The sequence below is a fragment of the Carettochelys insculpta genome, chromosome 16 (assembly GCF_033958435.1).
Source record: "Carettochelys insculpta isolate YL-2023 chromosome 16, ASM3395843v1, whole genome shotgun sequence".
NCBI classification, from domain to species: Eukaryota; Metazoa; Chordata; order Testudines; family Carettochelyidae; genus Carettochelys; species Carettochelys insculpta.
The window spans coordinates 3,830,043-3,851,831 of NC_134152.1; the positions used below are offsets into that span (position 1 = coordinate 3,830,043).

Below are 21,789 nucleotides of genomic sequence, written 5' to 3' on the forward strand. Positions count from 1 at the left end.
CTCGGGGCGGGGCCAAAGGCCACAAGTTTGGCATACAGATCCAGGGCTGCGCCATCACTACCATCGCACAAGGTCATCCGAAGCGACTATTCCACCATCGCCTCCGACCATTCTACGACCAGTGGCAAAGGATCACCACAGACAAATGGGTGCTGGAGATCATAGCCACGGGGTACGCCATCCCCTTCCAGTCGCTCCCACCGTCTCGACCTCCACCCAAGCCCCACCTCCAGGAGGCCTCCCATGTAGCGAGGCTCAGGCAGGAGGTGGACCATCTCATGCTTATAGGGGCAGTGGAAAGAGTGCCGGAGCAACTGCAAGGGAAAGGGTTCTACTCCAGGTACTTCCTCACGGAGAAAAAGACAGGAGGCTGGAGGCCCATCTTAGACCTTCGCGGCCTCAACAGGTACCTGCGCAAGCAACGTTTTCGGATGACCGCAATCGCCTCCATCCTTACAGCACTGGACGATGGAGACTGGTTCGCAGCCCTCGATTTACAAGACGCGTACTTCCACATAACTATCCATCCGGCTCACCGGCGGTTCCTCCGGTTCATGGTAGGCAACGAACACTTCCAATACAAGGTCCTACCGTTTGGCCTCTCCTCGGCCCCCAGAGTCTTCACCAAGACCTTGGCAGTGGTGTCAGCCTACCTGCACAGACGGGGTATTTATTTTCCCGTATCTGGACGACTGCCTGCTCAAAGGGGCCTCGAAGGGGGAGGTTCTGCGCATGATACGCGTCACAGCAAACACGTTCTCTTCACTCGGCCTGGTTATCAATCTGGCAAAATCAAAAATAGACCCCACACAGGACATAGAGTTCATAGGGGCTCACATAAACTCGGTTACAGCGAGAGTATATCTACCAGAGGCTCGCTTTCGGGCCATCGGTTCCCTCGTGCAGGTCATCACCTTCAGCCCTACGGTGCCGTTCTTGACGTGCTTGCAGCTCCTGGGCCACATGGCAGCGGCGACGTTCGTAGTACAGAACGCTAGGTTACACATGTGCAGCATGCAGCACTGGCTGGCGAGTGTATACAAACCGGCAGTACACACCGTTCACAGGGTGGTGTCGCCCACAGCCGGGGTGCGCATATCCCTACAATGGTGGGTAAACCCCAGGAACCTGCTAACAGGGGTACCCTTCCACCAGCCGCAAATATCGGTTTTACTCACTACAGATGCCTCCCTCATAGGGTGGGGAGCGCACATGGGCGAAGAGGTGACTCAAGGACTGTGGTCACCCACGGAACAGTCACTACACATAAATATACTGCAGCTCAGAGCAGTGTTCAACGCCTGCAGACACTTTCGAGACCACATACAAGGCAAAGTCGTCGGGATCAGTACAGACAATAGCTCCACCATGTTTTATATAAACAGGCGAGGAGGAGCTCAATTCCGTGCCTTATGCGCGGAAGCAATCCGCTTATGGAACTGGTACATCGCCAACAATATAATCTTGAAAGCCTCATACTTGCCGGGTGCGCACAATGTGAAGGCAGACCAGCTGAGCAGGCGTTTTGCACTCACACACGAGTGGCAGGTCCGTCCCGATCTGCTACGGCCGATTTTCCACGCATGGGGTTTTCCCCAAATAGACCTGTTTGCCACTCAGCACAACAAGAAGTGCCCACGATTCTGCTCCAGGGCAGGACTGGGATGGTGGTCCCTGGGGGACGCGTTCGCGATCCCGTGGAGGGGCCCCCCTGCTTTATGCGTTTCCTCCCACAGTGCTGATCCACAAAGTCTTGCAGAAAGCCAGGAGGGAAAAGGCCTGGATGATCCTGATAGTCCCAACGTGGGATCGACAACAATGGTTCCCCCTACTCCTGCGCATGTCGGACCGTCCACCGATGCCTCTTCCGGTGGCGCCGGATCTGCTCACGCAAGCCCAGGGGTCCATAGTGCACCCGCACCCCCAAAGCCTGCGACTGCAAGCGTGGTTAATCCATGGCTCAGCTCCCTAGAGAGCACATGCACAGTGGAAGTACAGCAAGTCCTAGAAAGTAGCAGGAGGACTTCCACAAGGAAGACCTACAAGCAAAAATGGACTCGCTTCACGGCTTGGTGTTCTACCAAACAGCTGGCCCCCCTTTTGGTGCCTATACCTACAATACTAGAGTATTTACTGGACCTCAAGAGAGGAGGACTCTCGCTATCCTCGTTGAAGGTCCACCTTGCCGCCATCTCGGCGTTCAGACATGAGGAGGAAGGGCACACGGTGTTCGCCCACCCTATGGTTACCAGGTTCCTCAAAGGGTTGGTAAACCTATACCCCCCTCGGAAACCGATTCCACCTTCGTGGAACTTGGACCTGGTGCTTACCACGCTAATGGGACCACCGTTCGAGCCCTTGGCCACGGTTCCCCTCCGCCTCCTTACAATAAAGACGACCTTTCTTCTTGCAATTACGTCAGCTCGTAGGGTGAGCGAGCTCGCGGCAGTCATGGCAACGCCACGCTGCACTGTTTTTTCCAAGGAGGCGGTAACCATACGGCTGCATCCAGCCTTTGTTCCCAAAGTTTCTTCCGAGTTTCACATTAACGAACCTATTGTTCTACCCTCGTTTTATCCAAAGCCTCATAACTCCAACGAAGAGGCGCGCCTACACCTCCTGGACGTGAGGAGGGCACTAGCCTTCTACGTAGACAGGACCAAGTCCTTCCGGAAAACGGATAGACTCTTAGTCTCCCTCGCTTCCACATCGAAAGGAGAAGGTCTCTCCTCGCAGGGAATCTCAAAGCACATTGTATCCTGCATAAAAATGTGCTACGAACTCAAAAAGACTCCTTTATCGGCCACTCCCAGGGCTCATTCCACTAGGGCGGTGGCGGCATCAACAGCCTTTTTCAAGGGCGTTGCGTTAAAAGACATTTGCAGAGCGGCGACCTGGTCATCCTATGACACCTTCGCCAAACATTACGCCCTTCACAGGGTATTCCAAGAGGATACCCGTCTCTCTGCAGCGGTCCTCTCGGGGACAAGCTGCACATAATCCGATTACCCACCTCCTATCTTGGGTTACTGCTGGGTAGTCACCTATTGTGGAGCACCCACGGGGACACTCGAAGAAGAAAGAAAAGTTACTCACCGTAGTAACGGTGGTTCTTCGAGATGTGTCCCCGTGGGTGCTCCACTACCCGCCCATCCTCCCTGCTTCGGATCTCTGTTAGTGTTTTGCAGGGGCACCCGAGGCGGTTGGTCGAGGAACTGGCGGGGACCGGATCGCGCACGTGGCCAGGAGCGCGCAAGGGAGTGGCGCGCGCCGTCGCATGCGCGGTCCGGCAGAAACTGCTTGGAAGATCCGATCTGCGGCGCCGGGCAAGCCCGACACCTATTGTGGAGCACCCACGGGGACACATCTCGAAGAACCACCGTTACTACGGTGAGTAACTTTTCTTATTCAGGTTCTCCCAGTCCCAAAGAACCAGTTACTTACCCCAAATCCATTGTACTCAGGCATCAAACCAAAGATCGAGCTTGTAGCTAGTCCTATAGCAAGCACAGTAAAAGATTAACTAAGAGACTGTTAATTAAGAAAAGAAATGTGTTATTTATAAAGTTAAAGCAGGTAAACATACGCACACAAATGAAGTACAATCTTAAGTTGAAAACGAAATAGAAGCTTCTATAATAAGCAAGCTCTTATGTCTTTTAGGGCTAGCCCAAACCAAGCAGCTTGGGGATCGCTCATTAATATTTAGGAATCTTAGCTTGTCAAAGTCCAGACAGAGCATAAGGGTACTAGTGTCCCCTTAACAGGCATCTTTATTCCCTTTCATCAGCGTTCAAGCTGACAGGACATAGGCTTGTGGAGGAAGCAGTTGGCAAAATGTTGTGACTACAATAGCTGGTCTGATGTGTGTGTAGCCCTTCCTTTGTTAGGAAGAAGGTAACATTCTTAGCAAAATCTTACAGTAGCAAAGCAAACATAAATGTTACCTTATAATGTGATACAGGTATAAGTAGAGTTAATACATGCAACATCCTACAATCATTCCACAAAGTCTAAACAGTAAAAACGTTCTTGAATGATATTTTTCTTTTAAGAATACTAACACACAGGTGAGCCAGACTGGTTTCCAGCTGTGCATTTGTCCATGTTCAGGGAAGCGGAAAGACCTTGACATGAGCTAACATCTGGTCTGCCAGCCTCTCAGACATTACCAGGCTTTATCACAATGGGTCCTCAAGGGCTAACAAGACACATCCGATAGCTTATCCGCTGTAGGGATAATATCTGCACGGGTATAGGAGAATCAGCAGTACCCTCACTAAATTTATCAGCGTGTAGGTACTAAGCCATTTTCATTTTCAGTGCTGCTTTATCAGATAGCCCAGAAGTTACTTGTAGACTAGGAATTATTTTACTAATAGGTTAGTCCCAGGTGCATTCTAAAGGAATGCAGTAGCCTTGCTCCAGCTTCTTTTTTTGCTGAGGAGTACTGCAAGTTTAATTGTTTTCTCTTCTGAAGTAGTAGTCCAGGTTTTATCTGCTTTATGATTGAATGTTGGTTACAGAATCTAGCAGTCTGAAAGTCATAATTCAACCCTTTGGATCTATGAGGTTGTACTTTCTGTAATGACACATCAAGGACTTGCTTTGTTTTGGGTAGGAAAAGAAAGGTGCTTCAAACAAGCACATTATGTAGATCTGTAAACACTGAATCTCTTGTAAATGTATAGCTGTTACCAGGGTGAGGTTCATGGTGGGGGTTTTGTTGTGTTTTGAGGTCAATGATGGTGGTGTTAGGGAATGTGCTATGTTCTGGTTTGGTAGTTGCAGGTTGTGATATTGTTCTGCTTTATACTTGGAGTGATGAGTTTGCCTTTAACATGTACTTTTATATAACTTTGAGAGTTACTTAGAGTGAAACCTGAATAAGAGCCAGCCCTTTTTAGGCAACTCCTGTCTCAAGGGCTTCTCCACTGCCAATTTTCCCAAAAGGATGGTACTGCTTTACTGTAAAGAACATCACCTCCGTTGCCTGTCCATCCAGTGTGCGTTTAAGAGAACTTTCAATGTAAGATTTCCCCAAACATTTCTCCTTGTCCCCCACGTCTTTGTTAGTGATCATTTTGCACTAAGGAACAATATTTTTAATACAAAAACCAATTATTGCTCTTCTGATTGGTTGAGGCAGAATTGTAGTCAGTGGTGTATGATTACCCACCTTACTTTCTCTCTGGCAGTGTGTGTGGGCAGTGCTTTTTACTGAACTGATTTGAATTATGATACTGTAGGCTGGTGACTGTGCTTACGTACGTGTACATAAGTGCTTGATGACTTGTTCTTAATGAGTTGTTTTGGGGGTACATTTTGCAGGAATGAGTCAGTTTAACCCCATGTCCATAGGGAATGTACAGATGCCACAGGCACCCATGGGACCTCGTGCAGCCTCTCCAATGAACCATCCCGTACAAATGAACAACATGACTTCTGTTCCAGCAGTATGTATTTGCTTTCTGCTCCTTATTATTATAGTTGAATTCCACTTAAGAATTTCCTTAATTTTTGTAAGATAGGTGCCCTGAGAAAAGTCATGTTCCTACACATGCAGAAATCTCACGTGGCTGCTCATTCATGTGAATTTTGTGCTAATGAATTTCTGGGACATTTATCTTTCAGCTTTGCTGTCATATTTGGTTTTACTGATTTCTTTATTTCCAGTGTTTACATCTGTCATACGGAGCATAAATACTTAGGGTGAGAGGAGGACATCGGAGGTATAATAGTAACTAGAGTGTTTGGCAGAAAGAAGCTTGGTGCTTCCAAGGACTGTAACCATCGTAATACCACTTAAAACTTTGATTTTGTGTTTTTCAGAAAATTAAGATATATTTTAAGAATTCTAACATATTATTTATCTGTGTGTGCCCAAAGAACAATATTTTAGTGTTTAGCATTCTAAGTATCACCTTGGTATCTTTTCTACTTCAAATAGCTCATTAGATGTTGCGAGGCAAATGCTGCCATCAGACATGTATCTAAAACTCCCTTTGACTTAGAAGATCAGTGTTTTTTCTTTGGCCTGGCTAATTTTCCCTTTATGGTTATGCAGTTAATTTCTTTAACTGATATTTTTGGTTTTTAAATTTTAGATGGCAATGTCTCCTTCCCGAATGCCACAGCCACAAAACATGATGGGAGCACATTCCAGTACTATGATGGGTCAGGCTCCTCCCCAAACCCAGTTCCTCCCACAGAATCAGTTCCCATCATCGAGTGGGGCTCTGAATGTGAACAGCGTAGGCATGGGTCAGTCAACAACCCAGACAGGAGTTTCACAGGTAAGAATTCATTTTCTGAAGTGTAGATTATTTTAGTCTAATTTTGAAATTGGGCTTCTTCAAATTTCTTGTGTTATGTTTGTATACCTGGTGTTCGTTATACTCCTCCAATTTAACCAGCTTCTCAGACGTGCTCCTGTCTTATGCTTTCTCTTTAAGTATATTCCCAAGAGCTTCTACTTAAACTCTAGGGCTCTGTCTACACTACAAAAATAACTTGGAAGTTGCTTACATTGAAGTACAACTTCCAAGTAAGCAACTTTGAAGTTGAGCATCTACACACACCCTACTTCGAAGTAGGGCACTACTCCATTCCCAGGAATGGAGTAAAGACTTCAAACTTGGGCTCCCTACTTCGAAGTTAACTTTGAAGTAAGGGAAAATGTGTGCAGACTCCCTGCTGTCTACTTCGAAGTAGTGCCTAACTTCAAAGTTAGTTCCTATGTAGACGCATTCTAGGTATATTAGTTCAGGAAAAAAAAATCCCCCATACTTGTGTTTTGTAAATTCTTTAATTCACATAATGAGAGAGAAGGATAGGAAAAGTTAACTTGTGATATTTTCAGTGTTTCCCCTGAGTCCATTCATAAGATGGTGGGATTTTCTGTATGCAGACTTCAGTAGCTCTTATCATTTAAAAAAGTATGTAGTCAACAATCCTCTTAGAATTATTTTTAAACCAGTTACATCTGAAGAGGAAACTTGTCTCCCATGTTACTACAGAAGTTCACTCAAATCATTTGTGTAACAGCTGAACATTTCTGCATGCGGCTTTTTAAAAAAAATAAAAAAAGAAGGGGGGGAAAAAAAAGAAAACCTCTCCCCTTCTGGAGTGTGTGATAGAAAAAGAGTATCCCTCAAAAATATTCTTATAAAAGCATTTTAACAAGTTGACATTTTACTCTAGATAAGTTGTTCGTATTTCTGTATAGTGATGTATTTAGAGTTATACAAATACTTATCATCATCATCATCATCATCATCGATAACTGTAGGCTCAGCCCCCCTTGGTGTCTGATGCCTCTCTCTCTATTTCCTTCCATCTTTCCCTGTCCAGTGCAGAGTGGCTTAGTTTCTGTAGACTAGCTCCGAACTAATCTACTATATCATCTATCCATTCTCTGTGGGGTCTGCCTCTCCTATGCCAACCATCCATTATGCCAAATACCAGGGTCTTGATTTTTCATTTGTTGTTCATTCTGCAAATATGCCCATATAGTTGTAGCTTCCGTTTTATAACCTTCTGCAGCAGGTTCTCTTTATGGCTGTATCTTCCTATATAATTCCTCATTGGTGAACTTCTGCATCCATCCTATTCTCAGCATCTTTCTATAACAACTCCTTTTGAACGCCAATATTCTTCTTTTCGAATCTTTCGTTATCACCCTTGTCTCACAGCCATACAACATGCTGCTGAATACACACGTTTTCAAGACTCTCCGCTTCATTCTTAAGCTAATTGCTTTGCTTTTCCAGATCTTATCCATCACCTTCAAACTCGCTCTTGCTTTCGCTATTCTAGCTGCTATTTCCTTCTTACAGTCTAGATCATACATTATGTTGCTTCCCAGATATATGAACGTCAAGATTTTAAATAGAAATCGGATGACGGCATTTTAATGTCGTCTACTCTCCCCAATTCTCCCTCCGTCCATTGTAGTTTGTCTGAGGCAGCAGTTAGTAAAATATTCAATTTTAAAACCGTTAAATTTTCAGATGCATTGTGGGTGGTAAACCCAGGGGCCCCAACTCTGGGATGTCTTCCTGAGCAATGTAGCTCAGTAGATGCAGCCTAGTTTTGTGGGGAGCTTTAAGTCACTTTCAGTTCTCTGAACCCTCACTCCTACCCAGCTCAGGTTCCTGACTGTCTGCCTCTGAGGAGTGTTATCTGGGTTCCATCTCCTTTATGCTAGTGGGGCAACATAAAAGGAACAAAAGCTATTATTGGTGATTTGATGAGATGAGAATCTGTACATTTGAGGTAGCAATACTGTGTTTATTGTCAATATAAAATTTGTGATCTAAACTGCTACTCTGGGAAGACATTTAATGCTATTGTAATAGCCAAGTAAATATGACTCAGTTTTGGAGCAACATACGTACATTAAGAACTCTCTTTTTCTAGCAGGGGCAGGTTCCCAGTGCTGCTATTCCGAACTCCATGAATATGTTAGGACCACAGGGTGGTCATATATCATGTCCACCAGCGACTCAGCCACCTCTACATCAGACTGCACCTCCTGTATCCACTGCAGCTGGCAAACCACCTATCCAACACCAGACGCCACCTGGAATGACTCCTCCTCAACCAGCAGCACCTACTCAGCCATCCACACCCCTCTCATCTTCAGGACAGACACCGACACCAACACCTGGCTCTGTTCCTAATGCAACACAGACACAAAGTACACCTACAGGACAGACTGCAGCACAGGCTCAAGTGACACCACAGCCTCAGACTCCGGTACAACCCCAGTCTGTGCCAACCCCTCAGCCATCTCAGCAGCAACCAACATCTGTGCAGGCACAGCCTCCTGGCACTCCCGTGAGTATCACATCATTTATTGGGTCCAAATGCAACAGAAACCGAAACTTTCAACAAGGAACTTTCCCTGGTATAGTACTGTAGAATTACAGATCACATGATCCTCAGACCAAAGTATAACAGTAGCTCGTGTTTTATGGTGGAAGATATAATTTAGAATAGGTATTTATGTTTTGATTCATCTGCAGACAAAATGCATTCATCCAGACATCCTCAGCAGCCATTTTAGTTAGTGATTTCCAATACTAGGATTGAAAATACTACAGAATGTTTCTACAGCTGTGCGTGGGAAGCTTGTACATAATTTGCTGTGCTATGTTTGGCTGTAGTCAGGATCATTAGTCTTTCACCTTCATGATAATTAAATTCACACAGATTTTAAAGGTGGGTGGAAAGACACTGGCTGGTAATCAGTGTGTACTATCCACCGCACAGCTGCCTTATCAACAGAAGATGCTAATGTATCAGATGCTACACACATTCATGTCTTTACCTCTGTATAACCAGAGATCTGTGCTCTGGTATCCAGACATTGGTTCAGATGCAGGCGTGATGCTATTTCAGATGATCCTTTTGTATATTTGTTTATGGTTCTTAGTCCTGCTGGGAAGGTATAACAAGTGGGGGTCTGCATGGGTCTGTATTGGGACTGGTTCTGTTCAATATCTTCATCAACGATTTAGATATTGGCATAGAAATTAAGCTTATTAAGTTTGCAGATGATGCGAAGCTAGTAGAGGTTGCAACTGCTTTCGAGGATCGAGTCATAATTCAAAGTGATCTAGATGAATGGGAAAAACGGTCTGAGGTAAACAGGATGAAGTTTAATAAAGATAAATGCAAAGTGCTCCACTTGGGAAGGAACAATCAGTTTCACACATACAGAATGGGAAGCGACTATCTAGGAAGGAGTATGGCAGAAAGGGATCATGGGGTTATAGTGGACCACAAGTTAAATATGAGTCAACAGTTGGTGCTGTTGCAAAAAAAGCAAACATGATTCTGGGATGCATTAACAGGTGTGTTGTGAACAAGACACGAGAAGCCATTTTTCCGCTCTACTCTGCGCTGGTTAGGCCTCAGTTGGAGTATTGTGTCCAGTTCTGAGCGCCACATTTCAAGGAAGATGTGGAGAAATTGGAAATGGTCCAGAAAAGAGCAGCAAGAATGATCAAAGGTCTAGAGAACATGACCTATGAAGAAAGGCTGAAAAAATTGGGCTTGCTTAGTTTGGAAAAAAGAAGATTAAGGGGAGACATGACAGCGGTTTTCAGGTTTCTAAAGGGGAGTCATAAGCAGGAGGGAGAAAACTTGTTCTTCTTGACCTCTGAGGATAGAACAAGAGGCAATGGACTTAAACTGCAGCAAGGGAGGTTTAGGTTGGACATTAGGAAAAAGTTCCTAACTGTCAGGGTGGTCAAACACTGGAATAAATTTTCTTGGGAGGTTGTGGAATCTCCATCTCTGGAGATATTTAAGAGCAGATAAGATAAATGTCTATCAGGGATAGTCTAGACACTATGTGGTCCTTCCATGAGGGCAGGGGGCTGAACTCGATGACCTCTCAAGGTCCCTTCTAGTCCTAGCATTTTATGGTCCGATAATATATTTTGTGTTATTTCTCTTAGCAAAACAAGTGAGTACGTCTATATCTTTCATGAATGTTTTGATTTTTGTACCTTTTTACATCAGCTATCCCAAGCAGCAGCTAGTATTGATAACAGAGTGCCCACCCCAGCCTCAGTGGCTAGTGCCGATATCAACTCTCAGCAACTGGGACCTGATGCTCCAATGCTAGAAAGCAAACCAGAAGTTAAAAATGAAGAAACTGAGCCAGAGCCTTGTGAAACACAAGTGGAACCTAAAACTGAGGTAACTAAAGTTCCTTTACGGTTAATTAAAGTGATAATATATAAGGGCTGAAATAAGAGGAGTGTGAGTTGCTGAGCCAAGTTAACAAGAGAAAATGATAGTTGATGGAAAACTGGTGCAGGACCTGTGTATCACTCTTTGCTATATATCAGGCTACTGACATGCTACACTGATGGAGTTTGTGGGTTGAGACATAGATGTTGTTTCATCTTGTCTCTTCCTTTCTTAAGCTGGAAGAGGATTTACAAGGATCTGGCCAAGTGAAAGAAGAAATGGATGTGTCAGAATCAAAGCAGGAGCCAATGGAGGTAGAAGAAAAGAAACTTGATATCAAGGTGGAACCTAAAGAGGAAGAGGAGAGTGGCTCTAATGGCACCACTTCACAATCTACATCACCATCTCAGCCCCGTAAAAAGAGTGCGTATACAGAAATGCGAGTCTTTGCTGTAATTTTTCTTGGTTTTCTGTCCCTTCAATCTTTAAGCCAGCCAGGAGGTCTCTCTCTTTTTTCACCTACGCACTAACACCACATATGGGGGCTAGAGCTGTGACTTAACGTACTACCCTTTTTCATAGTGGAAAGCCGTACCCTTTTCTCTTGGATCATAAGTGAAAATTGAGGTTTTGATGCTGTCCTGGTTTCCACTTCATGTGACTGTCTGTCAGTATTAACATCAAAATGTGGCTTTTTCCACAATGGCCAGTCTCTGTGTGGAAGGACCAAAGCCAGGCATGTAAGGGATTGGTTGCAGATCAGGACTAAGGTGAATTGTAGGGAAACTGCAAAGCAAGTGTTGTGTGCATGTATCTAACTTTGGCCGGTGCTCTTTCATGAGCACGGAATTCATTTAGATCATTTTCCTACAGAGATCCTCTAAGGCCTGTGAATTCTTTCCAGGTTCTGTTTTCACTTTATCCCTGATAAACCCAAGGCCTTTTGTTGTGATGACCTCCACCAGGCAGAAGGCAACTTGGGAGTAGCTCTCCCTCCACGACCGTGTAATGTGTCTCTCTAATTTAGCCAGAGGGGTTGCAGGTGAATCACAGGGAATGTCCCTTTCTTCTCCAGAGGCTGTGCGCACAGCATCCACATGTCACTGGCCTGTGTTAGCATGCGACTTAGGCAATGCACTCCGTTCCTGAACTTAGGTTTTTGGTTTAGACTGGAATACTGGCCCTCAAGCTTTTCAAGGGGAAAAGGCCCAGTGCTGCAGCTGCCTTGGGAGTGCCATCACTTCAAAAGAGGTTTCCAAGATGGTGATCCACAGTGTTCCCTCTGATCTTTTCCATCTATCGGTGGATTTTTTCCATCTGCGTGTGTAGTAATTTTTATGTGCACTGTAGCAAGTGCATAGGCACCGCCAATAGAAACAGAAAACCTAGCTGTGGGTGCTCTGCTAATGAGCTGTGTGACATTTGAATTTCCCCGAGGAGCCGCACGGGGGCACAGCTTACAGGGAACGCTGGTGACCACCACTTTGATCAAGTCAGGCTATAGCATTAATATTTTGGATATGGTTTACCTGAACCTGGATTGTTCATACCTATATGTATATTTTCCTCTTTATTTTAAAGGGAAAAATGAATGTTGCTGATTTTAGGATTTACTGTTTCCCTTGGCTAAAGCTTTGGTTTTTGTTTTAAAAAGTCTGTATTTGCATGACTTGGGTGTTCGTCTCTTACGAAATAAGACAAGGAAGTTTGGAGTGATGGTCCAGATTGTATTGCGCCGAGGGTGGTCCTGGGCCGTGCATCTGGAGATTTTGAAAATAGTAGTGTCCATTGTTCTGCACCTTTGCTCTTGTTCTGCCTCATCACGTCTTTAAGGCGATTAAAGGGTGGGACAAACCAGCTATGTCCTTAGATAGTTATATTGTTTTTACTGTAAGTTCTAGGATGAAGGAATTTTGGGACTCCATTTCTCCCCATTTCCTCTCTGTCCCCACCCCCACAGCCATTCAGGGGCACTGGCTTGTGTGGAAGACGGTGGGGTTCAGGATCTGCATCTGCTGTCCTCAGTTGTTCTCAACCAGAAACGAGCACCAGCTCTACCTTTACTGCTTGGGAGAGGCCCACATTTCATCCCGGTGCAGTATCTGCCTCTCCAAGGAAGACTGAGCTCTCTTTTTCAAGATGCCCCACGTGGAGGTTGTCATAAGGCCACATTCAGACCACCTGTGAAAACACTTGCACCACACCTTTCTTTCCCCCCTTCAGTATATCGTTCTGAACAATCCGGATCTGTGCCTCCTACCATGGAGTCCCAGTCTGGTTCCCCGGTAGTATTGTTATAGACCCCTGTGCCAGGGCCTAGTGGTGAGGCAAGGTAACATTCCTCTACCGAAGGAAGACTTTGCACCTTCCACAAGTTACAACTGCAGAGAAACTGCACACTCCAAGACACACAAGGACCACAGAAAGTTGCATAGATCACAGGATCTGCTGGCTCACACCACGGGAGGCATGTCTGTCAGTCCTGTGCCACCAAAGATGGGGAATTTTGCTCCTGAGGCAGGCGTTCCTTCTGACCCCATCTGCAGGTCAGACTGTGATGCGCACGCCATTGACAGGAGACAGCCTTGAGATGGTACCTGAACCTTGTGAACTCTCTGCTTCGGATGGGGTGATACTTCCATGTCTTACACACCATTCGCCCCGGATGGAAAGTTTGTTTTCCCACCTGGGACTTACATCCTTCAGCTCCTGTTCCTATGTGCTCCCCTCCAGCTCATGTGGTTCCTGGGGTGCCACCTTTAGAAGCATTCTGACTTCCTGGCATCAGAAGCTCGGACAAAATGGGTGTCCGCCCCTCCCATATTATCAGTGTGGCGATCCAAAGGCACTGCCAGCTCAGTGGCAGTAACATCCCTTTCTTCTTCGAGTGTCTCCGTGGGTGCTCCACATTAGGTGTCAGGCTCGCCTGGTGCCGCAGATCGGCTCTTCCAAGCAGTTTCTGCCGGACCGCGCATGCGCCGGTGCACACCACTCCCCTGCGCGCTCCTGGCCACGTGCGCGATCCGGTCCCCGCCGGTTCCTCTTAACCGCCGTTGGCTGCAGACGGAATCCGACTAGGCTACGGCCAAGTTAGCGTATTCAACGGTTTTTAGCTGTTGTTTTTAAAGTTTTCAAGTTCTTAGTCTATTGTTAAGTTAGCCAGTTGTTATTTTCAAAAAAAAAAAAACAAGAAGAAACAACAAGCGGGACGGCATTCAGTCCAGTCCTAGTAACAAGTGGAGCACCGGAGGCCAGGAGCCTAGGGCCATTAGCCCTCCTGCCGTGGCAGGCTATCCGAGAGGGGGAAAACAGCACAGAGAAGGTGCTGAGTACCCCATTAACAACTAAAAGACTCACCAACAATGTCCTCTTCAGGATTCAAGAAATGTGAGTCTTGCCGAGAGGCAGTGCCAGCGTCTGATGGGCACAGTCACTGCATAAGGTGCCTGGGGGAGTCCCATGTCACGCAGAAATGCTCCTTCTGTGCAAAATTAACAGCCAGAGCAAGGAAGGGCAGGGAGATGCGGCTTAAAATGCTGCTCTTCCACAAGGCCCTCCAGCCAGACGTGCCGGAGCGACCGCAGCAGGAGGGACCCTCCGGGGCCCATAAAAGGAAAGCTGCCTCCCTCACCCCATCAGCGCAAAAACGGAGGAAAGTCTCCCCAACCAGATCCCTGCCGGCAGCAACAGCGAGTGGGACGGGAGGAGCGCACAGCCCCCAGCCGCAGCAAGAGCTGATCATCGGCGGCACGGAGAGCCACGTGGAGGCGGCTCAGCCTCTGATGATCAAACAGCCGCCCCGCACCGCAGGCAGGGCGGTGGCTAAACAAGCGCCAGTACTGGTGGCACCGCAGGCAGCGGCACCGACCCCCGGGGAACTGGCAGTGCAGAGCGTGCAGGCACGCAGCCTGCAGGCACCGGAGGACGCCGCCCGTGCGGCACCGCCCAAGAGCGTGCCGAGCGCGGCGCGGACGGGGCCGAGATCCCCTGCACGTTAAGGGGTGGAGACACCCGCTCAAGGGAGGGGGAAGGCTGCACACAAAACAAGGCACCGCAGCCCCTCTCCAGACAGGGCTGCAGAGTTGCTTTCTCTCAGCCCTCCGCTCGTACTGCGGACTCCAACTAGAAGGCAGGGGTCCCCCCTAGCCTACCCGGAGCCCCCATCTCCATTTTTACAACCAGCCTCGCCCTGGCTGGGACCACCCTCACCCTTCTTGGGGTTTGAGCTGCTGGAGTACTATCACAAATCGCTCTCTCCAGTGTCCCATGTCTCTTGATGATCTCGCTCCCCCAGACGCAGGGGGTACGCACCAAGGGAGTGGTCCAGGTCACCTTCCCAAGAACAGTGTCCATGCTGCCATGGTCGTCCCTATCACGCGGGGCATAGACACCACCAGCATTCTACCAGGGAAAGATCCCCACAGACGGTCCCGTATCCCCGAGGGCAATCGCGAATGGGGACAGAGACTCAAGTATCTCGGGGGAACTGGTTACGGAACCCCAAGATTTTCCCTCGCAAGCTTCCAGCGAGCGGATGTACCATCGCCAACAGGAACCGGAAGGGTCCAGAGAGGCGTATCCTAGCGGTTCCTCGCTCTCCTCCCCGGATGAGGCTACAGCCCCGGGGGACGTCCATCCTCCGGACGATCTCAAACAGTTTCAAGAGCTGTTTAAAAGGGTGGCCTTCACGCAAGGCATCCAGACAGCAGAGGTGCAAGAGAAACACCATAAGCTCCTCAAAAATCTGAGACCTCCGGCCTCCTCCAAAATAGCAATACCGCTTGACGAAGCAATCTTGGAGTCCGCCACTACGATATGGCAGACCCCTGCGACTATTTTGCCTGTCCACAAGAGAGCGGACAAGAAATACTTCGTGCCGGCGAAGGGCATGGAGTTCCTGTTCAGCCACCCACAACCAAATTCCTTGGTGGTAGAGTCGTCGCAACAAAGATGAAAGACATCTCAATTCAAGACAGGGGGAACAGACAAAGATGCCAAGAAGCTAGAGCTGTTCGGCAGAAAGGTCTACTCCTCCTCCACACTACTGTTGCAAACGGCAAATTACGCAGCGCATCTAGCGAACCACAGTTTCGACAACTACAATAGGTTAACCTCCCTCATGGACTCGCTTCCAGAGGACAAGAAACCGGTGCTCAAAGCCATCGTGCAAGAAGGCTTCGCGGCCTCGAGGACGGGAGTTCAGATCGCCCTGGATGTTGCGGACACAGCAGCACACTCCACAGCTATGGCAGTGGTGATGCGAAGGGAGTCCTGGCTCCAGACTTCGGGTATACCGAGGGATCTGCAGGCAGAGATCGTCGATCTTCCCTTCGATACGCAGAAGCTGTTTGCTGAATCAACTGACCCGGTCCTTCTTCATTCCAGCAAAGATTCAAGAGCCACACTTAGGACCCTGGGGATTTACACCCCTCCACACAGAAAGAAAAAGTACTACCCTCAACAAAGACGGTACCAGTACCAGCCACAGCGTCCCCAGTATCACAGGGGTTACGAGCAAGGGCGACATCAACAGCACCAGCGGTACAGAACTCCCAGGCGACGTTCCCAACAGAGCCGTGTGTCCTCGGGGCAGGGCCAAGGGCCACAAGTTTGACACACAGGTCCAGGGCTGCGCCATCACTACCATCGCACAAGGTCATCCGAAGCTGTTATTCCACCATCGCCTCCGACCATTCTACGACCAGTGGCAAAGGATCACCACAGACAAATGGGTGCTGGAGATCATAGCCACGGGGTACGCCATCCCCTTCCAGTCGCTCCCACCGCCACGACCTCCACCCAGGCCCCACCTCCAGGAGGCCTCCCACGTAGCGAGGCTCAAGCAGGAGGTAGACCATCTCATGCTCATAGGGGCAGTGGAAAGAGTGCCGGAGCAACTGCAAGGGAAAGGGTTCTACTCGAGGTACTTCCTCACGGAGAAAAAGACAGGAGGCTGGAGGCCCATCTTAGATCTTCGAGGCCTCAACCGCGGTACCTGCGCAAGCAACGCTTTCGGATGATCACAATCGCCTCCATCCTTAGGGCACTGGACGATGCAGATTGCTTCGCAGCCCTCCACTTACAAGACGCGTATTTTCACATAACTATCCATCCGGCTCACCGACGATTCCTCCAGTTCATGGTAGGCAAAGAACATTTTCAATACAAGGTCGTACCGTTTGGCCTCTCCTCGGCCCCCAGAGTCTTCACCAAGACCTTGGCAGTGGCGTCAGCCTACCTGCCCAGACGGGATATTTATATTCCCGTATCTGGACGACTGTCTACTCAAAGGGGCCTCGAAGGAAGAGGTACTACGCATGATACGCGTCACAGCAGGCACGTTCTCTTCGCTCGGCCTGGTTATCAATCTGGCAAAATCAAAGATAGACCCCACACAAGACATAGAGTTCATAGGGGCACGCATAAATTCTATTACAGCGAGAGTGTATCTACCAGAGACACGCTTTCGGGCCATCGGCTCCCTCGTGCAAGTCATCACCTTCAGCCGTACGGTGCCGGTTCTGACGTGCTTACAGCTGCTGGGCCACATGGCAGCAGCGACGTTCGTAGTACAGAACGCCAGGTTACACATGCGCAGCATGCAGCACTGGCTGGCGAGCGTATACAAACCGACAGCACACACCGTTCACAGGGTGGTGTCGCCCACGACAGAGGTGCGCAAATCCCTGCAATGGTGGGTAAACCCCAAGAACATGCTAACAGGGATACCCTTCCACCAACCACAAATATTGGTTTTTCTTACTACAGGTGCCTCCCACATAGGGTGGGGAGCACACATGGGCGAAGAGGTGACTCAAGGACTGTGGTCCTCCACGGAACAGTCACTGCACATAAATATACTGGAGCTCAGAGCAGTGTTCAACGCCTGCAGACACTTTCGAGACCATATACAAGGCAAAGTAGTCGGGATCAGTACAGACAATACCTCCACCATGTTTTATATAAATCGGCAAGGAGGAGCTCCGTCCCGTGCCTTATGTGCGGAAGCAGTCCGGTTGTGGAACTGGTGCATTGCCAACAATATAACCTTGAAAGCCTCGTACTTACCAGGCGCTCACAATGTGAAGGCAGACCAGCTGAGGAGGCGTTTCGCACTCACGCAAGAGTGGCAGATCCATCCCGATCTGCTACGACCGATTTTCCACGCATGGGGCTTTCCCCAGATAGACCTGTTTGCCACTCAACACAACAAGAAATGCCCACGCCCAGGGCTCATTCCACTAGGGCGGTGGCGGCATCAACAGCCTTTTTCAAGGGCGTTGCGCTAAAAGACATTTGCAGAGCGGCGACCTGGTCATCCTGTGACACCTTCGCCAAGCACTACGCCCTTCACAGGGTATTCCAAGAGGATACCCAGCTCTCGACAGCAGTCCTCTCGGGGACAAGCTGTACATGATCCGATTACCCACCTCCTATCTTGGGTTACTGCTGGGTAGTCACCTAATGTGGAGGCACCCACAGGGACACTCGAAGAAGAAAGAGAGGTTACTCACCGTAGTAACGGTGGTTCTTCAAGATGTGTGCCCGTGGGTGCTCCACTACCCGCCCATCCTCCCCGCTTCGGATCTCTGTTTAGTGTTTTGCAGGACCATCCGGGGCGGTTGGTCAAGGAACTGGCGGGGACCGGATTACGCACGTGGCCAGGAGCGCGCAGGGGAGCGGCGCGCACCGGCGCATGCGTGGTCCGGCAGAAACTGCTTGGAAGAGCCGATCTGCAGCGCCGGGCGAGCCCGACACCTAATGTGGAGCACCCACGGGGACACATCTCGAAGAGCCACCGTTACTACAGTGAGTAACCTTTCTTTCCTCAGCAAAGTAGCCACTAGTACTCTGCTTGGGCCCACTGCAGCAAATGATGGTTCCTCCATCTTGGTCATACTGGGTACCCTGCTCCAGAGCCTTCGCACTCAACACGAGAGGAGTCCCTCCCATCTCGTCTCTTTGACCGTCAATGAGTAGGTGTTCAGAACCAGTGTTGGAGGATGAACGGCTTAGTCCAGCTCTGACAATACTGCCAGAAACTGAGTGGTTCTCTTTGTTATCTCCAAATGCAAAGTGGTGGTGTCTAGTGTCCCTCATCACCTCTGGATGATTACCGTCACTTCCAAGCACTGTTGGACAGAGTGGCTGGTGCCCTCTGCATTTCACAGAAGGAAGTGCAGAACAAACAACATGAGCTTCTTGACATCTTGCCTGCCTCTGTACCAATCTGAGTGGCCCTACCAATCAGCAGAGTTATTCTTCAGCCATTCCGCACTGTTTGAAGCACTCCGGTCATTTGCACACTCACACCTATGGGGGCTTGAAAGAAGTGCTGTGTACCAGCAAAGATGTCTGGGTTTCTCTCCCTCCTTCCCCAGCTATTTCCCTTCTAATAATCCAGGCAGAGGATCACCACCTCTGTTCCATCCCAGCAGATGAAGAAAGTAAGTGACTGGACCTTCTGGGTCACAAGGGATTGCTAATTACGTAGTGCTGTTAGCTAAATGTGACTTGCTCACTTATGGCTAGTTGGCAGACTTTGCAGACAAGCTTCCACAACAGAGTTGTCTGCTTCCAGACTATCCCTGGTCTCAAGTACAGTGCTTCAGATGGTGTTGGACATGGCGGATACCTCTCATGAACAATGGCTACTGTACTGCAAAGGGGCGCATAGGCTGATGGAACAGGTTCTATCAGGGAGCAGGGTTTTATTCCACCTGTTTCCCAGTACCCAAGAAAAAAGGCAGGTTGCATCTAATCTTAGACCTCCATCTCAGTCTGTCTGTTCGTGCACAAGCCAAAGTTTTGTATAGTCACCTTAGCGACCATTGTACCTTTACTGGAAAGAGGCATACGGTCTGCAGCTCTTCTTGTGCAGGCAACCTCTTTTCACCTGCCCGCAGAAGGTTCTTGAGATTCAGGGTAGGATCTTGACATTTCCGGTACAATATTCTACCTTTTGAATTGGCTAGTGCTCCCTGGGTATCCACTAAAGTTTTCTCTGTGGTGATGGCCCATCTCTGGTGTCAGAGGGTTCTTATATTCCTGTATCTCAATGATTAGTAACACAGTTCAGTGGGGAGGCTGAAGACTTTGACTTCATGTGGCTCCTACTTTTCTCTTCCATAGGATATGAGCATAAACACAGAAGAATCAATTTTGGATCCCACATAATCCCTGGAACTCACTTGGGCTTCATCGATGCAGTCTTGTCGTGAGCCTACGTACAGGAGGACAGGTTCCAGATGCTCTAGAAGCAGATCACCAGCCCTTCTGTTCCATCTTTCCCCCCTTGGCCACTTTCACTGCCTGCAGCTGTGGCTTTAGAGGGCCTGTTCTCCCACACACCATACCAGGGACTTGATCCCAACAGGCCTATCCACAATTGTCTCTTCCTTCCCGTGGTGGATGGACCTGGTCATGTCAGCGCTTCCGCACCGTTCCTCCCATTCTCTTCAGACATTACGATTATTTGCCTTTGGCTCCATGGTCCTTGTCTCTCCTTTCCACATAAGCTACCTTTCTGGTTGCTGTTACTTCTGTGAGAAAGGTACACCAAGGAGCCTACAAGCCATGGTGGTGGACCCCATTTTACCACACTCCATAGGACAGATTTCTTTGCATGTGCACCCCAAGTATATTCCAAAGGTCATACCCTGCTTTCACCTTAATCAGTAGATACACTTACCTGCTTTCTTCCTGAAACCTCACGCCTTGGAGGAGGAGCAGCACTGTCACTCCCTCAGCGTCCACAGAGCCTTGACTTTCTATGTGCAGAGAACAAGATCATTGAGAGAGTCCCCTTATTGCTATAACAGAAGGGATGAAGGGTTTAGGCAATATCCACTCGGAATTTCTAAATGGGTTTCAGGATGCTTTATGCTCTGCTGTAGGTTATTGGGACTGTCTATGTCCCTGGGTGTGAGCCCACTCCATAACGACACAAACATCGGTTACGGCTGTGCTTCAGGCTCTACTGCTTATAGTCATATATTAGGTGCCCACATGGAGTTCAGTACATCTATTTGCTTCAACTTTTGGTTTGGTACACGGTTCTGCGATGCCCCATTCAGCAGAGCTGTTGCCTAGTCACCATTTCTGTTATCTTCTCACATCCACCTTCTCCTGATTAGATACTGCTTCTTATTCATCCTCAGTGGGATACAGTATGGAGTGGACTACACTCCAAAAAAGAGACTACTCCTCACCTGTAACCACAGGTTCTTCCAGGTGTATGGTCCCTATTTGTATTCCAATTCCACCTCCTCTCCAGGTGCTGTGGATCTCTGAAATGCAGTGGCAAAGGAGCTGAGTTCTCAGTTTGTTTGCCTTGCCTTTTATCGCTGACTTGGTCAAAGCCAGGAAGTGACAGAAGGGTGGATGCATGAACAAATGGACACTGGTTCTTGCAGAATCTTCAGCTCCAGCCACATGGAGCATGAGTGTAGTCCTCAGTGCAATAGTTAGGGACCACTCATCTTGAAGAACATCTAGTTACAAGTAAGTGGGTGTTTACTGCCATGATTCTCCTTCAGTGCTTTGTCCACTTTTTCACGTGAACATCCTTGCAGGCTCTGGGGTAGAAAGGCCCAACCCTCGAACCAGGAAAACAAACTTTCTCGACTGTAGTCAAAAGCAGCAACACAAGTTAAATGTGAAAGTTTTAAGCCTGGTTTGAAGAGATCTCCTTATGGCTCAGTGGAAGTAGTGAATTCAGAGTATGAGATCCTCTGTGCATACCAAATAGAGCTGGCAGGTTTTTAAGAGTGGCTGAGTTAGGCCTTCTGTCATTGAATGATAAATCTTCTATGGTCTGAAGGCAGGATGACAGGAAGGAAAGCACATTATAGTTACAGTTTCCCTCTTATAATTAAATTTATTATCTCCCATCACTAAATCAAATTATAGCGTAATCCCCTCATGTCAGATAGTCTGTACATGTGTATTTAGTGTATCTGAATTACGCTGCACGTTGCAATCATGAACCTTTTCAGATATTTGAGTTGTTAAAGCAACGTTGTGAACACTACTCTCATTACCACTGGTTAGGCCTCAGGTTACAATTCATTGTAATATGTT

At 48.1% G+C, this 21,789-nt stretch overlaps 1 protein-coding gene across 3 annotated transcripts in view; it reads left to right on the forward strand.

Annotated features, from left to right (window-relative positions):
• Positions 1-21,789, forward strand: part of CREBBP (CREB binding lysine acetyltransferase) — a 141,499-nt gene that overhangs the window by 71,044 nt on the left and 48,666 nt on the right. The window contains exons 12-16 of one of the 3 annotated variants that reach the window (XM_075010346.1): positions 5,332-5,456; positions 6,108-6,296; positions 8,422-8,841; positions 10,534-10,713; positions 10,944-11,130. In XM_075010346.1, coding sequence (XP_074866447.1) covers positions 5,332-5,456; positions 6,108-6,296; positions 8,422-8,841; positions 10,534-10,713; positions 10,944-11,130 — 1,101 coding nt within the window. The remainder of the gene's footprint in view (positions 1-5,331; positions 5,457-6,107; positions 6,297-8,421; positions 8,842-10,533; positions 10,714-10,943; positions 11,131-21,789) is intronic. The other 2 variants (XM_075010347.1, XM_075010348.1) reach the window with 2 other exon arrangements.